Raw genomic sequence first — 20130 nt, 5'->3', positions numbered from 1 at the left:
GGGGATGAAAAGTGTCCCATCACTGATTTGCTAAGTACTGGATTGCTACTTCCTGACCGAAGTCTATAGGTTGTATGATACACTGAAGATAATTATAAATTATCTGTGCACTTCAAAATTATTCGAATGTGAAAGGAGGATAATAGGTAAATAAGGTTTGAATTACTGATATGATATAAGCACTGTTAGAATGCTGATATTTTTATATGTCACATTATAAGGTGTACAAGTATATACGATAGTCCTGTGTGTTTTCTTACAAATGTTTGCAATATTTTATTCGAGCCTTACAAAGTGATATTGTAGGTCATGTATTTTCGTATCTTTGAGAAGCTTAATAAAGGTATGTTTTAAATAAAAAATGATTGTGGAAACATAGGGCATTACTTGTAGGATAACAAAATGTTTTCGTTTTAGACCTGTGCAGTCTTCTGACAGGTGCCATGTAAAAACATGTGACTGCAGGCCACACAACTGAGCATCATTTTGCAAAATGTGGGTGTTGGAGGGGCTGGCTGGGGTGGATGGGAATGGGTGGCCATCACCAGCTCACACAACCAAGTGTTTGGGGGGGGGTGTCACCTCTGTCAGCTGCAAGACTAATGTCCAGAAGCAGCTTATAGATGGAAGAGCTCACGTACTGTAGGACTGAATGTGGCAGGGCAGCAGAGGGGATTGAAGAGTTTGGCCTATCTAAAACCTATAATGGTTGGCTTTGTGCTGATAACACAGTCCATTCTTATTTGTAGTGGAACAAATGGGCTTGACTGAATAATTGGGTGGTAGATAGTCTATGCACAGGAGGAAAAAAGCATATGAAGGAATTTTCACTCATTTATGAACATGACACTCACTTTAAATGCATACATTTAAACGATAGTGATAAATTGATGATTTTTTCCATCTGTACTGAACAGAGACCAGTGTCTTTGTCAAGCCACATGAAAAAGGTAGGCAAACTGTACTGCGGCTTAAGTGAAATTATATAGTGATAATTAAAACTGTAGTTACAGTCATGTTTTATTGTTCATTTCTGCTGTTACTACAGCTGCATATTAATTGTTTAGAAGCAGAACCAAATTTATGAAATTTTGGATTTGTGAAGAATGCATACAAAAATACTTAGATGTTTTGGGAAGTCCATTGTCTATAACAGACAATTACATCTTATGGAGAGCCATCAGTCTATCCTCTCCATCTGGTTCTTTCCAATTCAGAGTCTCAAAAGGTCTATCCTTAGGATCATAGGAGATTACTAGGCTATTGGCCCTGAGGCCCTTATAAGCCTAGCCAAGAGTTTAGCCCATGTATAGACAAATCAGCACCTGATGCCCCAGTCCAGCAGGGACATGGGTAGAATATCAGGGGTATATTTTCTGTTTCCTATCCAGTTATCCAGGTTGTGCTTAAAAAGGGGTAAAGAGGTACTCTGCTTGATGTGGAGAGGGAGTCTATTTCATTGATGGGGGAGTCTCTGGGGCACAACTCTGTCCCGCCAACAAGTCTTGTTGATGTCACTGACCAGGTTGAGCCATGCATGCGTGTTACTCAAGTGGAACTTGACTTGCGGATATGCAGCAGTTCCATCAAGGTGGGGTCCGTGAATACCTTGTATGCCAGACTGTAACTAACAGGGTGCGAATCCATCTGTGTGCATGCACAGACATGCATATACGTAGGTGCATTTTAGAATGCTAGTCTAACTGACAGTATATCTTTGGAATGTCGGAAGATTAAAAAAAATAAAAATCCATGTGAACTTTGGAAGAAAATACAAATTCAACAGAGAGTGCTCCCCATTGAAGAGTCAAATCTAGTACCTATGACTTGACTGATATACCTTTATGCCACCCTATTATGGGAAATCAGTATTTTCAAATGCTTGCTACTCTGGAGGGCATTGTTTCACACAGAAGATGCAGAAGCATGGGTAATGTGCTAGCAATCATTAAAGCACCCTGAAGTTACATTTGTAAAATAGCTTGTTTACTAATGTGGCCAACAGTTGGCCAGCAATCACCAAATCTGTCCTTTTATTCATTCATTAAATTTTATTCTCTGGTTTTCATTATCGTATCCAGACGCCATAATAAAGTAATAGTAATAAAATAAATACTCTTTTTTCATAGAGCATGATTATATTTTCTTTACTCAACCTTTGCTGGCAGGATGAAGCAGAACAATTTTTTGGGGATGGGGGGGGCATAGCTGAATTTTAGTAGCTGCTGAAAAAGTGAATTGTAGAAAGTAATGCAACCTTAAGATGGCAGGGTATCTGAGACTAACCATGAAATGTCCTATTATTTTTCCTCTGTTTAGACTACTGTGTTTAACATAATTTCAGTGGCTCATTACTGAGAGAATCTAGGCTAAAATGTTCTCAAAGTATTTTTAAAACAAGTTCCTTACATGTTGTGCAGAGTCGGACATAGAACAGTTTGTAAGCAAGCCTTTCATGGAACGTGGTATGAGAGAATGTCTTTGACATTTAGCAGTTTGCTGTGAATGAGTAATGTCTTATGAAAAATGTTATTTGGTGCTGAAAGTTAAACCAAAGTAGGGCCATTGTTCATTTACATTCAGTTCATTTGCACTTCTGTGCAGCTTTGCTCTTTTGTTTAGTGACAGGGAATGACAAGGGGATGTCGTCAAGTTTCAGAATTCTGGTTGACTAGTGAGGCTACAGGAACTGCCGCTTATTATAAGACTGTATTGAAGAACTAATAAATGTTTGATCAGGAGCAACAGTTGGTCACTTTTCACATTTAATATCCAGTTGATAAATATTCTTTAACAATTGATACATTATCAGTAACTGACATTCTGATGTAGGCATCTATCATTCTTTATTTTAAGTTGTTTATAACAGCAGTAATTTACTTGGACATGTCATTAATAGTTAATTACTTTAAAGAAGCTGCATTATTTCGGCAGAAGTGTGATTTACTCAACTTTAGCTTGCAGAATAAGTCACAATGCGCTAAACACAGCTTAACCGTACTCCAAGACTGCCTGTGAATCAGTAACCAAAAGCATGAATGAATGAACAAGGTCATATCTGGTTATATGTTGTTATTTAGTTAAAACATTTAATGTACTGTCGGAAAGAAATTGCAGTAAATCTTACTGAAAGTATCCTTTCAAACTATGATGTACGACACATTTGCAGTATGCCATTACTGCCCTCTGCTGGGCTATAAACAGCCAATTGATTCACAGTAGCGTGCACTTGAAGAAGTACTGGCTGTAGGCACCAGCAACGCAGCCCTTCCTGACCATCCAGTGCTTGTCCCTAATCTCATTGCTAGCACTTTGGGAGAAGGAATAGAGAGATCATTAAAAGGAGAGCTTTCCTTGTTCCTTGCACTTCGTGCCTTTCTGTAAAGAAAAGTTAGTGTTTTTACAGAACGTTTCCTGTAATACTACTTTTGGAAAGTTAACTTTTTGTACAAAGTTTCCTGCAGTATTCTGGTTGCTGCAGCATCTTAAAGTTTTGCAGTGAGAACTTATTTAGGTGTGCCCATTCTCAGATTTCCAGTCTCTTCCCAGTGGACATGTAAGGATCTGTATACAGTCAGATTAACTGTCATTTTACTTTGCAGTACCTTGCTTTGGCATGTGGTTGAGCATCAGATCCAGCTTTGTGCGAGTCCCCTAGCATGATGTGCTGAAGAGAATTGGGAGCATTCAAAGCATGTCTTTGTGATATGGCATTAAAACATATGGAAGTCTGTTAAACTTTAGAGATGGACAAAATCCATACATCTTATTGGTCAAATCTCACCACACGGACATACATTATTGAAGCATATTAAAGCAAGTTAGAGTATTTTTCTTTGATGTGGTGACTAAGTTGCACGTAAAAAGAAACTTTTTTTTAACTGCAGTAATATACAGACACTGGGGTGTATATGACTTGCACAGTGGCACTTTGTCATACTTGACCAAAATGGGGTACTTTGAGGTACTATCCTGTAACACAAAAATGTAACAGATTTGACTAGTCCTAAACAGAGGATGTGACATAAGAAAAAAAGTACTTATAAAATCCTAGTTTTAGCTGACTGTCATTTTTATCTGTAAACTGAAGTCAGTATACTAATCGCTGCCTACAAGTGATGATTTATGCATAGCTGGCATGTTTATTCACAGGGGTGAAGCCAGAACAGAGCCTTAGGCGACTGCCTAGTTGGCCTATGCCTAAGGCCGACTATGGGTGAAGCACAAATGTTTAGATTTTAGCAGGCATGGGTAAAACTCCACCGTTAATGCTGGTGAGGTGGATATTGTTAGAAATATAAAATTAAGTCTTTTTAAAAGTTATTTCTTTAACTCATTAACACCATTGTATGGAATGTGACACCGGTAGCAGCCGACATGCACCTTTGCATTCCAGAACATTTTTTTGAAAACTCAGCATGTGATGTTGTCAGTCTCGTCTTTATTCTCACTGATGGGTTGGATCCGATCCGTCAGATCTGTCACGGCCTTTACATAACCTCAAGGTCCTCAACCAAGCTCATGGGTATTTTTCCGTATCCACAGTACAACTGTTCTATAATCTCATATCTTGTTTGCCAAGCGGCGAAGAGGTTCCTGTTAGCCAAGCTCTGGGCTAAGTATTGGTAATTCTTTAGAATTATTTTCTTAGACCTTTCTTTTTCAGTCTACTTTCGTGTTGTTCGTGTGAGTCTTCCCTACCCAGTTTCAAACACGTTTAAGTTAGAGGGTCATCTCCATCAACCATTTTAGTTAGAGGATGAATTTCTTTCCCCTTCCTTCCCTTCTCCAATCGTCCATTTTAGTTGGAGGATGATTTTCTCTCCTTTTCCTTCCCTCCTCTAATTGTCCATTTAAGTTAAAGGATGATTTTTGTGTGCTTTACAAAAAAAAAAAAAAAGTTTTTCTTAGTATTTCCCCCTTTTCTTCTGTTGTGGCTTCAGTGTGTTTGTGTGTTTATGGTACTATGTCTCAAAAGCAGGAAGGGAAACCATTAGGTTTTAAAAAGTGTGACAAATGTGGTAAGAAGATGCCCCTTAGTGATTCTCACAGTCTCTGCATTTATTGCTTGAGGCCTCTTCATCTCCAAGAAAACTGCTGCATATGTCATGGGTTTAATCAGAGAGCACTTATGGAGCATAAGAATAAGTTGATTTTAAAGGGTTTGTTACCCCCCCCCCTTTTCAGAGGCTATTTCTTCAGAGTCATCAAAATCTCCAGACGAATTCAAAAAGGGCATCTTCAGCTCCAAAAAATTCTTTTGAGCCAAGACCTAAAACTCCTGGACTCTGTACTTCATCAGTATCTGTGGAGCAGAAGGTCATTCCTGGATCCAAGATTACATCAGAGCCAACAGAACCTTTGGCTCCGACATCATCTGTGCTGACAGGGACTCCACATCAGAGCTGATCGCCTTTACTTGAACCAGTGACTTCCCAGCTCTACTGGCGAAGTCTCGATCCCCATCTCTTTCTACCAGAGCTTATCCGATGAAGATGTGGATAGGGTTGTGCAGAAGTTGCTGAAGACCCAAGCCCTGGCCAAACGTCTGGTGGATCCGAGCCAAAAGGAACTTGATTAGAAGCTGTCAATCCCCGTAGTAACTGTTCCTCTGATCCGTCCTTCAGTTTTGGAGCTGGAAGACTCCGCTCTCCAGATTGTGTCTGTGTCTGCTCCAGGACCGTCACTTTCCTTAAAGCAGACATTTGCCCTGAACGTTTCCCTCCATTCAGAGCAGGACGCCTCTAGGAGCCTATGTCCTCCGGTTGGATACTCTGAGCCAGCTTGGATCTATCCGAATCTGACTCTGCTTCTCGGGGCTTCGGCTTGGGTGAGTTTTGCTCCTACCTCGGCATCAGAGCTTCTGTTGCCAGTTCCTTGGATGCCTTCGACTCTGACAACCTCTTTGTTGGATCTGGGGGAATCCTTGGGGCGGGGGCAGTCTGCCTTCGAAGTTATGAGGAGGGTTTTGACTCTTACCAAGTCTACAGCGCATCTTTTATTGGCTCTTTCTCCCTCCATGGGCCAGCTGTCTTCATCCTCTCAGATATCCCTTCCACAGGATCGCAGAGACCCCAGGTAGTCCACAAGGAGACTTCGCCCTCTTCAGAAACCTCTACAGAGCATCCAACTGAGAAGGTCCCTCAGAAGAGGACCTGCAAGAGGAAGCACCTTGACTCCCCAGAGGAGTCTGTCACATCAGACACTGACCTGGATGAGGCAGAAGGGTCCCCAAGGTCACCTCTTAAAGCTGTCTCCTTTGGAGACATCCTGGAATTGTTAAAACAGAGAGGTGACTGGCAGTTCAAACCCCCCCCCCTTTGGCTGAGGAGTCACTTTACCTGAAGGCCTTTGGGTCTGTCCCTTCCTTCTCTTGGGTGACTCCTCCTTCTGACAAGCTTATGGGCTTAATCTCTATGAAGGCTTGGGAGACCCCAGATTCCATAGAGCCTAATCCTAGAAGGCCAAACAAGTTCATTACTGCCACTAAGGATAAAGAGTTTATGACTAAAGGAGTTGCAGTTGATGGCCATGGTCGTGGTGGTGGCCACTAAAAAGGAGCTATCTGAGACCAGCTCCTCTATCCATTCTCCTAATAAAGACTCTAGGACTATGTATAGATATGGAAAGCAAGTGTTTTCATCAGTGACCTTTGGTCTCTGAACTACCTTACCTACTTCAGTAGGCTACAGAGGGACTGTTAAAGGAACTCAGACTCCCTCCAAGGAGCTGTAGCTGATGCAGTAGCAGGTAAAGTTAATGCTCAGCTCGCCACCCACAGTTCTGTAGTAAACTCTTCCATGAGGCTCATCGTATACAGCAGATGGAACAACTGGAGCTGCGGGTTCAGGTATTTCTCTTCGGAGACAGGCCTGGATGTGACTTTGCGGACCCCTTCTAGTCTACCTTTAACGCCCATTTTGATGGCTCTTCTCTTTGTGGGCTGAAAGTGAAGGAAGTGCTCACCAGGTGTGAATAAGAAGGCAAGACCTTGTCTGCTGTTGGAGTATGTTTTTCTGCGCCCACCAGACCCTTTCCAAAGGGTCAGAGGAGTAGTGGAAAAATGTGGTTCAGAAAATCTCACAGGTCTTTCCATGACACACAAGGTGAAAGTCCACCCAGGGGTGGGGGGGAGCAATAATGGTAGATGCCACCCTTGTGGCAGAGGAGGCCCGCATAATCAGGGCTCCAGAGAATCTTTCTTTGTAGGCCCTGATTGTTTGCCTCATGAAGCAGTTGGGGGGTGTTTGTCTTTGCACTAAGAAACCTGGCAAAGCATCACAAATGACAGATGGGTGTCGAGTATAATATTCAGGGGATATGTCATTACCTTCGCTTATCCTGCTCCTATAAGAATCAGTTCCAGATGTTGCGCCCAGTCAGAAGGAACAGGCAACCTTAGAAATTCAAAATTTACTAAACAAGAGTCATCCAACAAGTCCCAACAGACCAGAAAGGATCTAGACTTGCTCAAAATTCTTTTTTGTTCCAAAGAAAATAAGGGACTGGAGACCCATCTTGGATCTTAGCGTTCTAAACAGGTCTGCGAGAAAGAGCAGGTCCCTGATGGTAACACTGCAGTCGATACTTCCACTCTTGGAAAAAGACAGTTGGATGTGCTCCATAGACCTTCAGGATGCATGCTACCACATTCTAATGAACAGGTGATCCAGAAGGTTTTTATGCTTTTGGCTACGAGCCAGTCACTACTAGTTTCGAGCTCTGTGCTTTGGTCTCACTACAGCCCCCAGAGTGTTCACCATATGCATGGCAGTAGTAGCAGTTCACCTGAGATGCAAAGGATTCCATGTGTTTCCATATCTGGATGACTGGCTCATTTCTGCCACGACCAGGCATCTTCTTCAGAAAGCTAGGGTCTACATCCTTCAACTTTGTTCATTCCTTGAAATCACAATAAATTACGACAAACCAGGTCTAGAGCCATGTCAATCCTTGGTTTTCATAGGAGCACAAATCAACACAAAGCCAGCAGAGTTATTTCCGTAAAGCAAATATTTTTAAAAGTTATGACTTATCTTAACACCGTTTTATGGAATGTGACACCTCTAGCAGCCTACACACACCCTTGCATTCCAGAACATTTTTTTTGAAAACTCCGCTTAAAACGTTGAGATAAACAAATGTAAATATTTTGCAAACAATAAAAGCTATTAAAACAGTAACAAATAGCAATGTTCTCAGTAGGGCATATTCTGTATGGTGATAGGTTAGTGCATTCATAGACTTTCTATAAAGACTAATAATGTAATGCACATAAACCTAGAATTATTTTTTGATAAACTTTCACAAATTATCTTGTTCAACCTAAACATATATTGTTAAATGATTTTGTTATCAAGATATAAGCTTTCACTTGACAATAAGAAATTCTTCTAGTACATGTTTGAGATATTTACAGAAATATGAAAATGTATGCTTAATTACATAATTAGCACTGTAAATAACAGTGAATATCTCTTACAATGTGCAACTTACATTGGAATTGTCATTGACTGTTTTCTTCAACAACGTGTAAAGTTTCACCTGATGCCATGCAGTAGTTTGCAAGTTACTTGATTTTTGATATGTTTAGTACATATGAAAATCTTGATTATTTTCATTGTTACTAACAAGCAGCAATATCTTCAGTATATTGCAATATAAATAGACATTGTCAATGAATTTTCCTGTCTTCCACCATGGCATTTCACACCATACCCTACAATTGCAATATAGGTCTCTTGGTTATGAAAATATGAGAATAACAACTGATATGTGGCAAATAGTGATTCATTTCTCTTCTGCAGGACATCATAGATTAACAAAATGACACTAAGATGTTTAATAAAATATTTCCTTGCCCTTTCTGATACTACCTATTATTAACTGGTAAGCTGCTTAGTTAAAGCCAGACCCAACAAGTTTAATTGCGTCTGAATACACACTACTGCACAGGGGTACAATTTATGCCATTTAAATAGCTGCTGTTTAATACTCCACACAATTTAGTTTTATTAAACATCAACTTTTTGGAAGCCCAGCTAGGAGAGAATCTGTGTTGGAGATCTTGTGAAGTTTCAGACATTATGAATTACACGTTTGAGGTTTTGTCTGCTTATTTTTGCATATATTCTTTTGAACTTGACACTAAACTGGTAATGGAAGCAAATTCACTTTCTTTTCTGGTTTAAATTAATAGTTTTATGGTGCTTCTTTTCACCTAATTAGTTTTAACGTTAGGGCTTTGTATTAAAATGGTATATAATACAATAATTACATATGTGAAAACCTAATCATATGAGTTAGCTATATAATTCACGATTAGTTGGCTTGTTCTTTGATTTATTGGACGATATATATATATATATATATATATATATATATATATATATATATATATATATATATAAATGCATATTTTTTTTCTGCTGAACTTCTATATATATCTTTTTTCCCCAGGTGCTGGATGGACTTTTAGCTCAATATGGCACCGTAGAAAATGTGGAACAAGGTAAAGAGCTGCAGTATTTCTCTTTCTATGATAGAAGAATTCAGTAGTTATATATATATATATTAAGTATGGTCTTATGATTATTTATAATCATCAGTATGATTCCTTGACCCTGTAGTATTTTAAAACATCATTTAGAGAAGAAAAGGATGTTTATCATTTGATCACTGCTGCAGTAGATTTAGTTGTATGGCTTATAGCCTGCCAAGGACAGAACAGCCAGTCAGATTCCAAAGCTTAAAGAAAACACAACTCATTGCCACTGGTATAAAATCATACAAAAAGAAAAAAAAAGGCAAACAGTACCACTCATGGACTTCACTGTTATAATCCAAACTTTTATTTTAGTGCTTCTGTCCAGAGTATAGACAAGGACGTCATCACAATAAATAAGTAAATACACCAGGACCATTAAATAACATAGTAAAGATCACATGATAAAGAGACAATACTTAGATGAATTTTATTCATATTATTAACATTTTAACAATGGGCGGCCATTGTGGTGCAGCAGTTAGCATTGCCGCCTCACAGCAAGAGCTTCTCCAGTTCGATTCTCATCTGGGGTGCCCTCTGTGCGGAGTCTGCATGTCCTCCCTGTGGTCGCGTGGGTTTCTTCCGAGTGCTCCGGTTTCCTCCCACATCCCAAAGACATGCTGTAGGTGGATTGGACACTCTAAATTTGGCCCTAGGTGTGAGTGTGTGCATGTGTGTTCCTTCTGTGGAAGGTTGGGCGTCGGGCTGGCAACTCGACACCGTTAAACTCCACTGCCAATTATGAGCATACAGATGATCCACTGTGGCGACTCCTAACCGGGAAAAAGCTGAAAGAAGAAGATTAACATTTTAACAATGTTTAAACATGTAAATAAATGTACTGGTAAATTAAGTTAAAATGTGAATTTGATTCACCTCCAGTTTTTTAAAAAAAAAAAATTAATGTTAATGGATTCCTTTAGTCCAGAAGGTTTGTCTGCCTGAAGGTGTAATTGTTATTTGGTTTCCTTCATTTCCAGCCTACACTTGAAATTGTGCCCCCCTCATCTCCAGAAATTCTTAATTAAAAAAAAACTTTTCATCATCTGTACAATTAATAGTATGCTTGAATAATACATTGTTCATATTTTTTGTATATTCTTTATAATGTGTTCAGACAGAGGTTTAGTTGTCATGCCCACCTAAAAAGCAAGACATTATGAACAAATACCAACATAAACAACTCCTTGGACTTAGTTAAAATAGTGCTTAGTTACAGTTGTTTTATCCATTTGTTCCAAACTAGTAAATGACCTTCATAAATGAAACTGCAGACATTTACAGCTGCCACATTTATATGCCCCACGTTTTTTGCAGTATACGGTACCCTATTTAAAATACTATAATTTTGCAAAATATATTTCAAGTTACCAGAACTTTTGTAAACTTTATATATATACCCTTGTTTAAAAGAGGTGGGAACTAGAGTTATGTTTATATGCAGGTGGGAAGCTAGAGTTATGTTTACATGCAACTTCCTTTGCCATGTCCTTGAGAAATTCTTTTTTATAACCCTTGTCAATGAAGATTATAGTAATAGCCTGGACACTAAATAATTAGTCCCTGGGGAATATTCTTTAAATACATGGTGCGAGTTACTATTATAATGCAAATAAGTGTTAACACATTTATTTTATTATATAAATGGTACTTTCAGTACATTTCTCATTAAGATTTAAACAAATATCTATAAAATTTGTTTTCCCAACATGTCCCAGGGTAAATCTGAGAAATTGTGTTATTTAACTGTTTAATGAATACTATATATTTATCACATGAGCCATCTGAAGTAAAAAAAAAAATGTCCAACAGATATCTTATAAAAATAACATGCTGTTTATATGAGGATGACAACTAGAATTTTATCTGACAGGATTAAAGAATATGTGTATGATATAAATAAAATATGAACAATGCATTATTCAAGCATCCTAGCAATTGTACAGAATGTATAAAGTTTTTTTTTTGTTCAAAAATTTCTGGATATGAGGGGAGGTAATTTTAAGAGTAGTAGACTAGAGATGAAGGAAACCAACTGTTATTTTCATCTTCAAATTTCCTGGACTTAGTCTATCAATGCTAAATGTTTTCTAAAGTAAGAAGTTGAGCAAATTCAATTTTTAACATAATTTACTTGTATATTCATTGATTTATGTTTGAGCATTGTTCATAAAATTGTATGTACATGCTATTAGCATATTAAGAATGCATGCTGGGGGCATGTGATCTTGTTGGTCATATGATTTTTGCTATGTTTTTTAATGGCTGTAGTGTGTGTTATGCATTCTAATGAAATCCTTGTTTATACTCTGGATGAAAAGGTAATGTAAAGTTTGGATTATATCACAAGTCTGTGAGTGGTGATTTTGCTTTTCTTAGCTTCCAAAGCATAAAGGAACCTTCCACATGCTGAAGCCCTTAACCGGCTCAGAGGGTCATAGGTGAATACTAGGGTAACTTCCCTGAAGATATATATATATATATATATATATATATATATATATATATATATATATATATATATATATATACTGTATAATTATAGATCTTGTATGCATATATATGCATATGTACATAGGTTCATAGGTGATTACTGGACTAACAACTCAAGGGGGCTCTTTTTAAGCCTAACTCTGCTTTCCAAGGGTGATAATCAAACCATGTACCTTGTGTCTGTAAGGTAAACACCTTAACCATTGTGCCAACTCCCAACCCAAGAAGGAGTGGTTTGAGTGCCAAGTCCTTCAGAGCTTTTGGGTTAATTGAGAGATGAAGGTTAGAGCCCTGAAAAGTCTCTATTAAAGTACTAAGAAAATAAAAATAAAGGTCCTTACACTCGCAACACAAACGTACATAAATAGGGGGAGAGAGGGAGCAGCTACTGCGGCAGTGATCAAACATTTACTGTTGTGCCATGTTTACTTTCACAACTTTGCTATTCACATCATGTGATCACTGCTTTAGTAGCCTTACCTACATGGGTAACTACTGTAGCCTAAAGTGACTGGGAGGAGAAAGGATGCAGAATCTCTAGAAAATGGTTTTAGCAAAGCCTGTCCTGTACCTAAACAAAGGATTCTAGTTTGAAGTACTTTGTAAAGGTATGTACAGAGAACCAAGTTTCCAAGAAACTATTAATGAAGGCAAGGCCGTGGTAGAGTAAGCCTTGACCCTACCTGGAATTGCCTTGTTCTTCTGAGTATAATAAAAGACAATAATATGAAATAACAGTTTGGATATAGTCTGTTTGACACATTGTCCTTTCTTACTTTCCCCAAGAGCATAAGTAGTTGTTTGGAATTCCTGAAAGTTTTAGTCCTGTCAAGATGTCTGAATTGTTTGTGGGGATCCATAGTATGGAGGTATAATCAGAGAATGTAGGTTGGCAAATACATTTCTTAGCCAGGCTTTTGAGAACATTCATATGTTTCTAGTGTAGTTATCTGCATTGGAAATCAGGGATTCTCCACATCCTGAGGGACATTGTGGTGTGCCAGCAACAGAAGGGGCACTTGATCATGCTTCCTGTGCATATTGATTGTGGAAGTGTGGAATCTGGCCCATACGTCAGGACTAACACTTAAGGATTCCTGCATCCCTTCTCAGGAAAGCTCCCTGACAAATTAGTTGAGCAGGTCAGAGGCAGATCCTTATCAGTGGATGCTGAACAGGGGTGTCTTTCTAGATCTGGGCCACAGGTGTGGGGTATGCCAGAAGTAGACATTTTTTACTTATGGAGAAAACTGAGCTCACAAAATTCTACTTTAGGATACCAACTCAGGAAGTTTGAGCAATGGATATCTTCTCTGTCTGTTGGGAAGGCTTCTTTTTTGTATGCTTTTCTTTTAGTCCCTCCTCTTCCCGGGATGTTTCAGAAGATAAAGGACGGTTGGACAAAATGTTACTATTAGCTCCCTTTTCAGCCAAGGCAGCATTTGTTCTCCCTCTTACTTAGTTTGGTAATGGACTGAACATGTTCAGTATATGAACCTCTTGACTGTAAACAAGAAGCCATTCATACATCCCAGCATGTAGACTCTCTTTAACAGCTTGGATGATGTTGTTCTCATTCCCATTAAGGCACATGCTCACTATCTTGTGGGAGGCTAGGAAGCCAAATGCAAGACAATGTTACCTGGTTGAATGGAAGACATTTTCCTGTGGTGCCAAAGGAGGTATCAGGACCCAGCATAGACCTCAGTGTCCACAGCCCTCAAACAAACATAATCATCAACTGCTTCTTCCTATTTTTTCTACATGGGGTCAGGGTGCTGTCAACTCTCACCATCTCTCTTGATTCAATGCCTTTCTCCCACTTTCTTCGACACTCATGGCTGACTCTTGCAGGTCTTCTTTGACACTCCATCCATCTCTTTGCTGGATGCCCTTGTTTCCCATTACCTTCTTCCTGTCTGCCCCAGACTCCTTCACCAAATTGTCTTCTGCTTTCCTGCATGTGTGCACAAACCACTGACTGTAATATGTTCTCTTTGACCTTTTCTGCAATTGATGTTACATGGGCTTCTGCTCTGATGTCCTCATTTCTTCATATTTCCTACATTGTGCGTCCCACCACCTGTCTCAGACACATCATCTCCATCACCTTTAGCTCTCTTGACGGCTCTGCCTTGACTGCCCAGGTTTCTGTACCATACAGTAGTTCGGGTCACCTTACTGGTTTGTACACCTTACTTTTCAGCTACTTTGGCATTCTTCTGTTATACGCTATCCCTGACACTCTGTACCATTTAGCTGCAGCCCCTCTGACTCTCTTTGATTTCCTCATTCTGCCTTCCCCACTCAACCAACCCTCCCAGATCACAGTTTTCAACTTCTTCTGATTTCCCCCATTTGCTGCCATAACAACTGTCTTATATGTACTTTGTTTCACCATGTGGGATTTCAGTTTTGCATTCCATTGTGCTGTCATCTGCTGCTGATCTTTTTCAGAGCATGCATGTAATGCCACCTTGCCTGCATACAGCAACTTTGTTCTGTCCCTGCTGACCTGTTTGATAATGTATGCTATCACCAGTATGAACAGCAGTGGTCTCAGAGCTGAACTGTAGTATGAGCAGCAGTGGTCTCAGAGCTGAACTGTAGTGCACACCCACTCACACTAGGTACACTTCTGTAAATCCAAACACTGTTCGTACTTATGTTATTGGGTCCTTGTACATAGCCTGCATGTATTTTGAACCATCACAGGAATGGCCCATATCAGCTTTCTTGTAAGTTTGTCATATGCTTTCTCTAAGTCTAGGATTGCCAAGTTGAACTCTTTCCTCATCTCTCTACATTCTCATCTATCTGTATCACTGTAAACATGGGGTTGGCTGTGCTGCAAATTGATTTGAATCTAAATTGCTCATTTCCTGTCTTACTTTGTACTACTATGTATAATCATTTATCAATCACCCTGGCCAGAATTTTTATGCAGTATGACAGGAGTTTGATATTTTTGTACTGCTCACAGTTGTGAATGTCCTCTTTGATCTTGTACACTGGCACTATTATGCTTGTTCTCTAGTCATCTGGGACACTCTCTCTCTCTCTCTCTCTCTCTCTCCATACTGGTATGAATACCCTATAGAGCCATTACTCTCCTAAGTCACCTAACATCTTGATCATATCTATGTGAACTCGTGAGCCTGTTGCTTTCCCCGAATTTGATTTCCAAAGTGCTGTAATTACTGCTTCTAGGATGGGCTCCTTTTCTTTCATCAGAGGCTTTGTCTGGGTTAGTACAGCTTCTGTGGGATTTTCTCCAATCAGAAGCTGCTGGAAGTACTCCTTCCTTTTGTCTTTGATATCCTGTGGACTGGTGAGCAGGGTGTCTGATGATTTATCTTCATCTTTCTGTCTTCGTCTTGCAACCTGATATTCTGTTGTGCCATCTACTGACTCACTTTCCAGAAACTGGTAGAATGCCTCTGTTGCTTTGTTCTTTGCTATTGTAACTGCTGTCTTAGCCTCTGTTTAGCCCTCCAGTATTCCTTTTTTTGCCTGGTCATCTTTTCTATGTCTCACTTTTTCCTGCACTACTCCTATCTTTTGGCGACTACTTGGAGTTCTGCATTAAACCACCAGCTTTCCTTATGCACTTTATTTCCATACCTGCCTCGGCTGCATATCTGTTCTATAGTCCTCATACATGCTGTTTTGAGCCACTGACATTCTTCAACACCATCTATTTTCTCCTCTTTCTAAAGTGCTGGAACTGTGAGCACTTCCTTGAATTCTTGTGCTTTCTCTTCAGTCAGTTTCTAGCTCTTCAGCCTACTCTCTATTGAACATAGAGCTTTGTCCGAATACTGCTTGCAGATGACTATGGCAACCAGTAGTTAATGCTATTTCAACGGGGATAACTTTGTAAAATCTGATTCTACCCCAGTCCCTTTTTCTTACTATAGGAGGAAGTCTATCCGCGTTAAATGTTGGCCATTCCTGTTTGTGATCTTGTGACCACCATCAAGCTATCTACCAGGCAGATGTGTAGAATGGCCTCTCCTTTTGTTTCTGTTGCTCCACTCATGTGGACCCAAGCAGTCATTATATCCTGTTCTGGTTGTCCAGATATGTGCATTTAGATCCCCATTATCAAGACTTGATTCATGTTTGCCTGCTTTATCTAGTAGGTCCTGCATCTGTTGCATGAATGCACTCTTCTTTGCTGTCACAATCCTGCTGTTGGTATAGGCTGAGGGCTCGATCCTTGCACTGAAGTCTGATTGCCATGAGTCTTATCACTAATTCTGATTACATTGCTCACCGTCTTCTAAAGACTCTCCCTTACCACAATTCCTACATCACTTCTAGTCTGCTTTCTCACTGAATAATATACCATAGATTGCAAGCCAAGTGGCTTTGTTGCTGTGCCTTTTCATCTAGTCTGCTGGATACAGAGGATGTCCAGCCTCTTCTGTACCCTCATGTCACCTACTTCCAAGCTGCTTCCTATCAGTGAACGTGTATTGAATGTAGCAGTGAAGTGAAATACTTGTCAAACTTTTACAATTAAGGAGGACAGTACAGTGGCACAGCAGATAATGTTGTCACCTCACAGCAAGAGGTTCCCCAGTTTGATTCTCAGCTGGGGTGCCTTCTGTGTGAAGTCTGCATGTCCTCCCTTAATTTGCATGCGTTTCCTGTTGGTGCAGTGGTTTCCTACTGCATTCCAAAGACATGTAGGTGGTGGATTGGGCACTCTAATTTGGCTATAGGTGTGAGTGACTGTGCAGTGTGGAAGAACTACCATGGTAGGGCTAAGCCACCTGGTGGTGTAAACCTTGGCTCTAGATGATCGCCACTGTTGAGTGACACCCCAACCCCATGTGCAAAAGGGGTTGTGGGTGGATGGATGGATTGAGTGTATGTGTCTGTTATTTCAGCCTACCGGCCTTGGGAGGGATCCTCCTGTATTCCTTGTTGCCCATAAAATAATTCATAGACTGGTTCTGCACCTGGGCCCCCCAGAAGGAATTACTCCATCATGGGACATCAGCTATGTCTTTGAGAATCTGACATTACCCCCTTGAGCCGGCAGCTTCTGCATTCTTGCCTGACAAGCCATCTTCCTTTTGGCTGTTACTTCCTTTTGCAAGAAGGATTTCAGATCTGTCAGCTCTCTCCTACAAGGTACTTTTTTTTTACTCTCCCACATGACACACGATCTTTCTTTCATGCTCCAAGTAGTAAGTAGAGTTGGGACTTCCAAGATGGCTGAAGACTGCTCAAAAATTAAACTTCAGCTCTCCCAGAGTGAAAACAGAAACTGAGAAAAAGGAGTGCCCTAGAAACTGCTTTGGCATAAAATTCAGTTACTGGCTAGTAAGAACACTGCATGGATAACAGCAGAGGAGAAATTTGGAAAACCTGAAATAAAATTGACCAGAAAAGGTTAAGAGAAGATACTGACTGGGAAGGATTCTGCAGCTGTTAAGCTAAAAACAGTATAATCTTCAGCTTAAGTCTAAGAGATTCCTTCTAGTAATTTAGTGGAAAAAAAAAAACCAAATGTACTCAGACGTGATTAAAATAAATAACACTGAAAGGATATATCAATTCAAAAGGCTAGAACAATAGAAGAAGCTTTAATTAGTTCTGATGAACTGATAAAAGTGCAAAAATCAGAGACTGAAATGAAAAAGCCGTCCTGAGTATGAGGCTCCTCAAGAAGAGCTGGTTCAAAACGTAGAGGTAGAAATAGAGTGCACAGAGAACCTAAGGTCTTCTGCTGTACCCGAGAAACTTAACTGTTATTAATTTTATGAAAGCACAAATAAGCAACTGATGTTCCACCGCGGGATTAGTTAATTGAAAAGACACATTGAGTGCATGCTCTGAGCCTAGTCATGATGCTGTCATAGGAGTAGAAAGAGTTGATACTGACAAAACTGTGGCAGAAGGGCAAACTTATAAAAATTGGTGACAGCAAAGTTTTTGTAGAACATGATTATTCCCTGCACAACAGGCAGAAGGGAAGCAGTTTTATTCTAGCACAGGGAATGTTGAGAGGCAGGTGTGAAACTGAAGCTGCTATATCCAGCTGTCTTCAAAGTATTTTTTCCTGGAAGATCAGAAAGATTTTTTGCTGCAGAACCAGCTAAGGAGGAAATAAATAAAACGTTTATCCAACTACAAGTGAGCCAGCAAGCAGAAAGGGACACTGCTTCTCATTATTCTGACAATAAAGTTTATTGCAAGACTTTGTCATTGAAACTTTTCCTAATGTTTCAAAGGCAAATACTTGAGAATCAGAGAAAAAGCACAGGAGTTAACTAGAAGAATCAGGAGTACCTTGGACTTAAACTGGAGTCTGATGTTGGGAGATGGAGATGAACAGAAAGAAGCCCAGCAACACTGAATTTAGTAATAAATGGGAGACTATAAAGCATCAGTCACATATGTGAAATGTGGCTGAAAAAGACTGGACTAGCTGACTGTTAAATTTGAGTGGACTGTAAAGCCTATACCTAACTTTATGAATGTTTTGAAGGACACTTAAAGGGGGAAAATTAACTGTAAGTTAAATAAATTTTGTTATTAGTATTTGCATAAAGCATTTCATGATGTGGTCTGTATATTATATATAGAAAAGCAGTTTTATGTAGTATATAGTCAGTGGTATTTTACATGTGTGGGAGTCTTTTCGTTGAGTGTGTGTTTTAAAAATATTAAAGTAGACAAGTACAGTGGTACCTTGGTACTCATCATTAATTTGTTATAAGGCATATACATCAGTGGAGTTTTATTTTACTAATAAATCATATAACTTCACTAATAAACAGTACAGTACAAGTTCACTAGTCAACAGTTATATACAAGTTCAGTAATAAACAGTAGGTACGGTATAAGTTCACTAAGAAACAGTACAACTTTAAATTTTAAGTTTGTATAACTTTGATGGCCTCAAGGGGGGATGGTGGTGAGGTAGATGGTGTGGACGAGAGATGTTATTTTTGGAAGGAGAGTCCCCTTCCATAAAAACTTCGGTCAGCTGCCCTTCATGGGGTTCTTTCTCTTTCTGTTCTCTGTCTCTTGTCACCACTGAACCCTGCTTGAGACTCACCAGGTTTAATTTTCAATAGAAACCTGTCCAATGATGCTTGTTTTTCTCTGTGTTTCAAGATGCCTGTAAAGTGGGACATTATTTGGTTATTGAACAAATTAATATTGCGGCTTGTTAGAGCTGTATCAGGATGATGTTTTTCCACAAAATTTTGCACTTCCAGCCTTCTCTGGGGACATTCTCCCTTACCTCCTCCTCACCTGAAGACAGTTCCTTGGCCACTATTGGATGTTGCTCCCTCTGAAGCACCTGCAGCTTCTCTGTACTGAGCTCTTCTTTATGCTCCTCAACTAACTCCTCCACATCATCAGCATTGATCTCCAGGCCCATGGACTGCCCTAGAGTCACAATTTCCTCCACAGTACTTCTAGGCGTAGGTTCAGTCTCAGTCTCAAAGCCTTCAAAGTCCCTCTAAGCTACAGCTTCTGGCCACAATTTCTTCCAGGCAGAGGTCAGGGTCCTGTGAGAGACCCCCCCCAGCCTTATCAGTAAGATTTAGGCAGTGGAGGATACCAAAATGTTTTTCCAGAATTCTCTCAAGGTCAATTCTGTATCTGAGGTCACATCAAAGCACCTCTGGAAAAGTGCCTTTGTGTACAGTTTTTTTTGTAAATTAGAGATGACCTGCTAGATCAGAAGAGTTGTGTTAGGGGGCAAGAACCTCACAGTGATAAAGTTAGACTCCTCCAACAAGTTGTCCTCCAACTCTGGCGGGTGAACAGGAGCATTGTCCAAAACAGAGCCTTCATAGGGAAATCTTTTTTCAGTAAATCTTTTTTCACAGATGGGCTAAACACTTCATTCATCCTTTCCGTGAAGAAATACGTGGTTACCCAAGCTTTACTATTAGCCATCCACATCACATGTAACTTGCTTTTTGTCACATTATTTTTCTTGAAAACATATGGGTTTTTACTGTGGTAGACTAGCAGAGACTTCTGTTTTAAATCCCCAGTTGCACTCCCACACAACAAATCCCACTTGCATTCCCACACAACAACAGAGTTAGCCT

The 20130-nt window shown here is 39.7% G+C and overlaps 1 protein-coding gene across 5 annotated transcripts in view; it reads left to right on the top strand.

Moving 5' to 3' along the window:
- The window catches only part of IGF2BP2 (insulin like growth factor 2 mRNA binding protein 2), a 1003123-nt gene that overhangs the window by 356200 nt on the left and 626793 nt on the right, over positions 1 to 20130 (top strand). For all 5 annotated transcript variants that reach the window (XM_044075951.1, XM_044075950.1, XM_044075953.1 and 2 more), the window contains exon 4: positions 9460 to 9511. In XM_044075951.1, the coding sequence (XP_043931886.1) occupies positions 9460 to 9511 (52 nt within the window). The remainder of the gene's footprint in view (positions 1 to 9459; positions 9512 to 20130) is intronic.

Source organism: Protopterus annectens, chromosome 6.part1 (assembly GCF_019279795.1).
Source record: "Protopterus annectens isolate FY-2018-M chromosome 6.part1, PAN1.0, whole genome shotgun sequence".
Lineage (NCBI taxonomy): Eukaryota > Metazoa > Chordata > Ceratodontiformes > Protopteridae > Protopterus > Protopterus annectens.
Note: the sequence above shows the minus strand (reverse complement) of the source record. Positions and strands in the feature narration are given on the sequence as shown.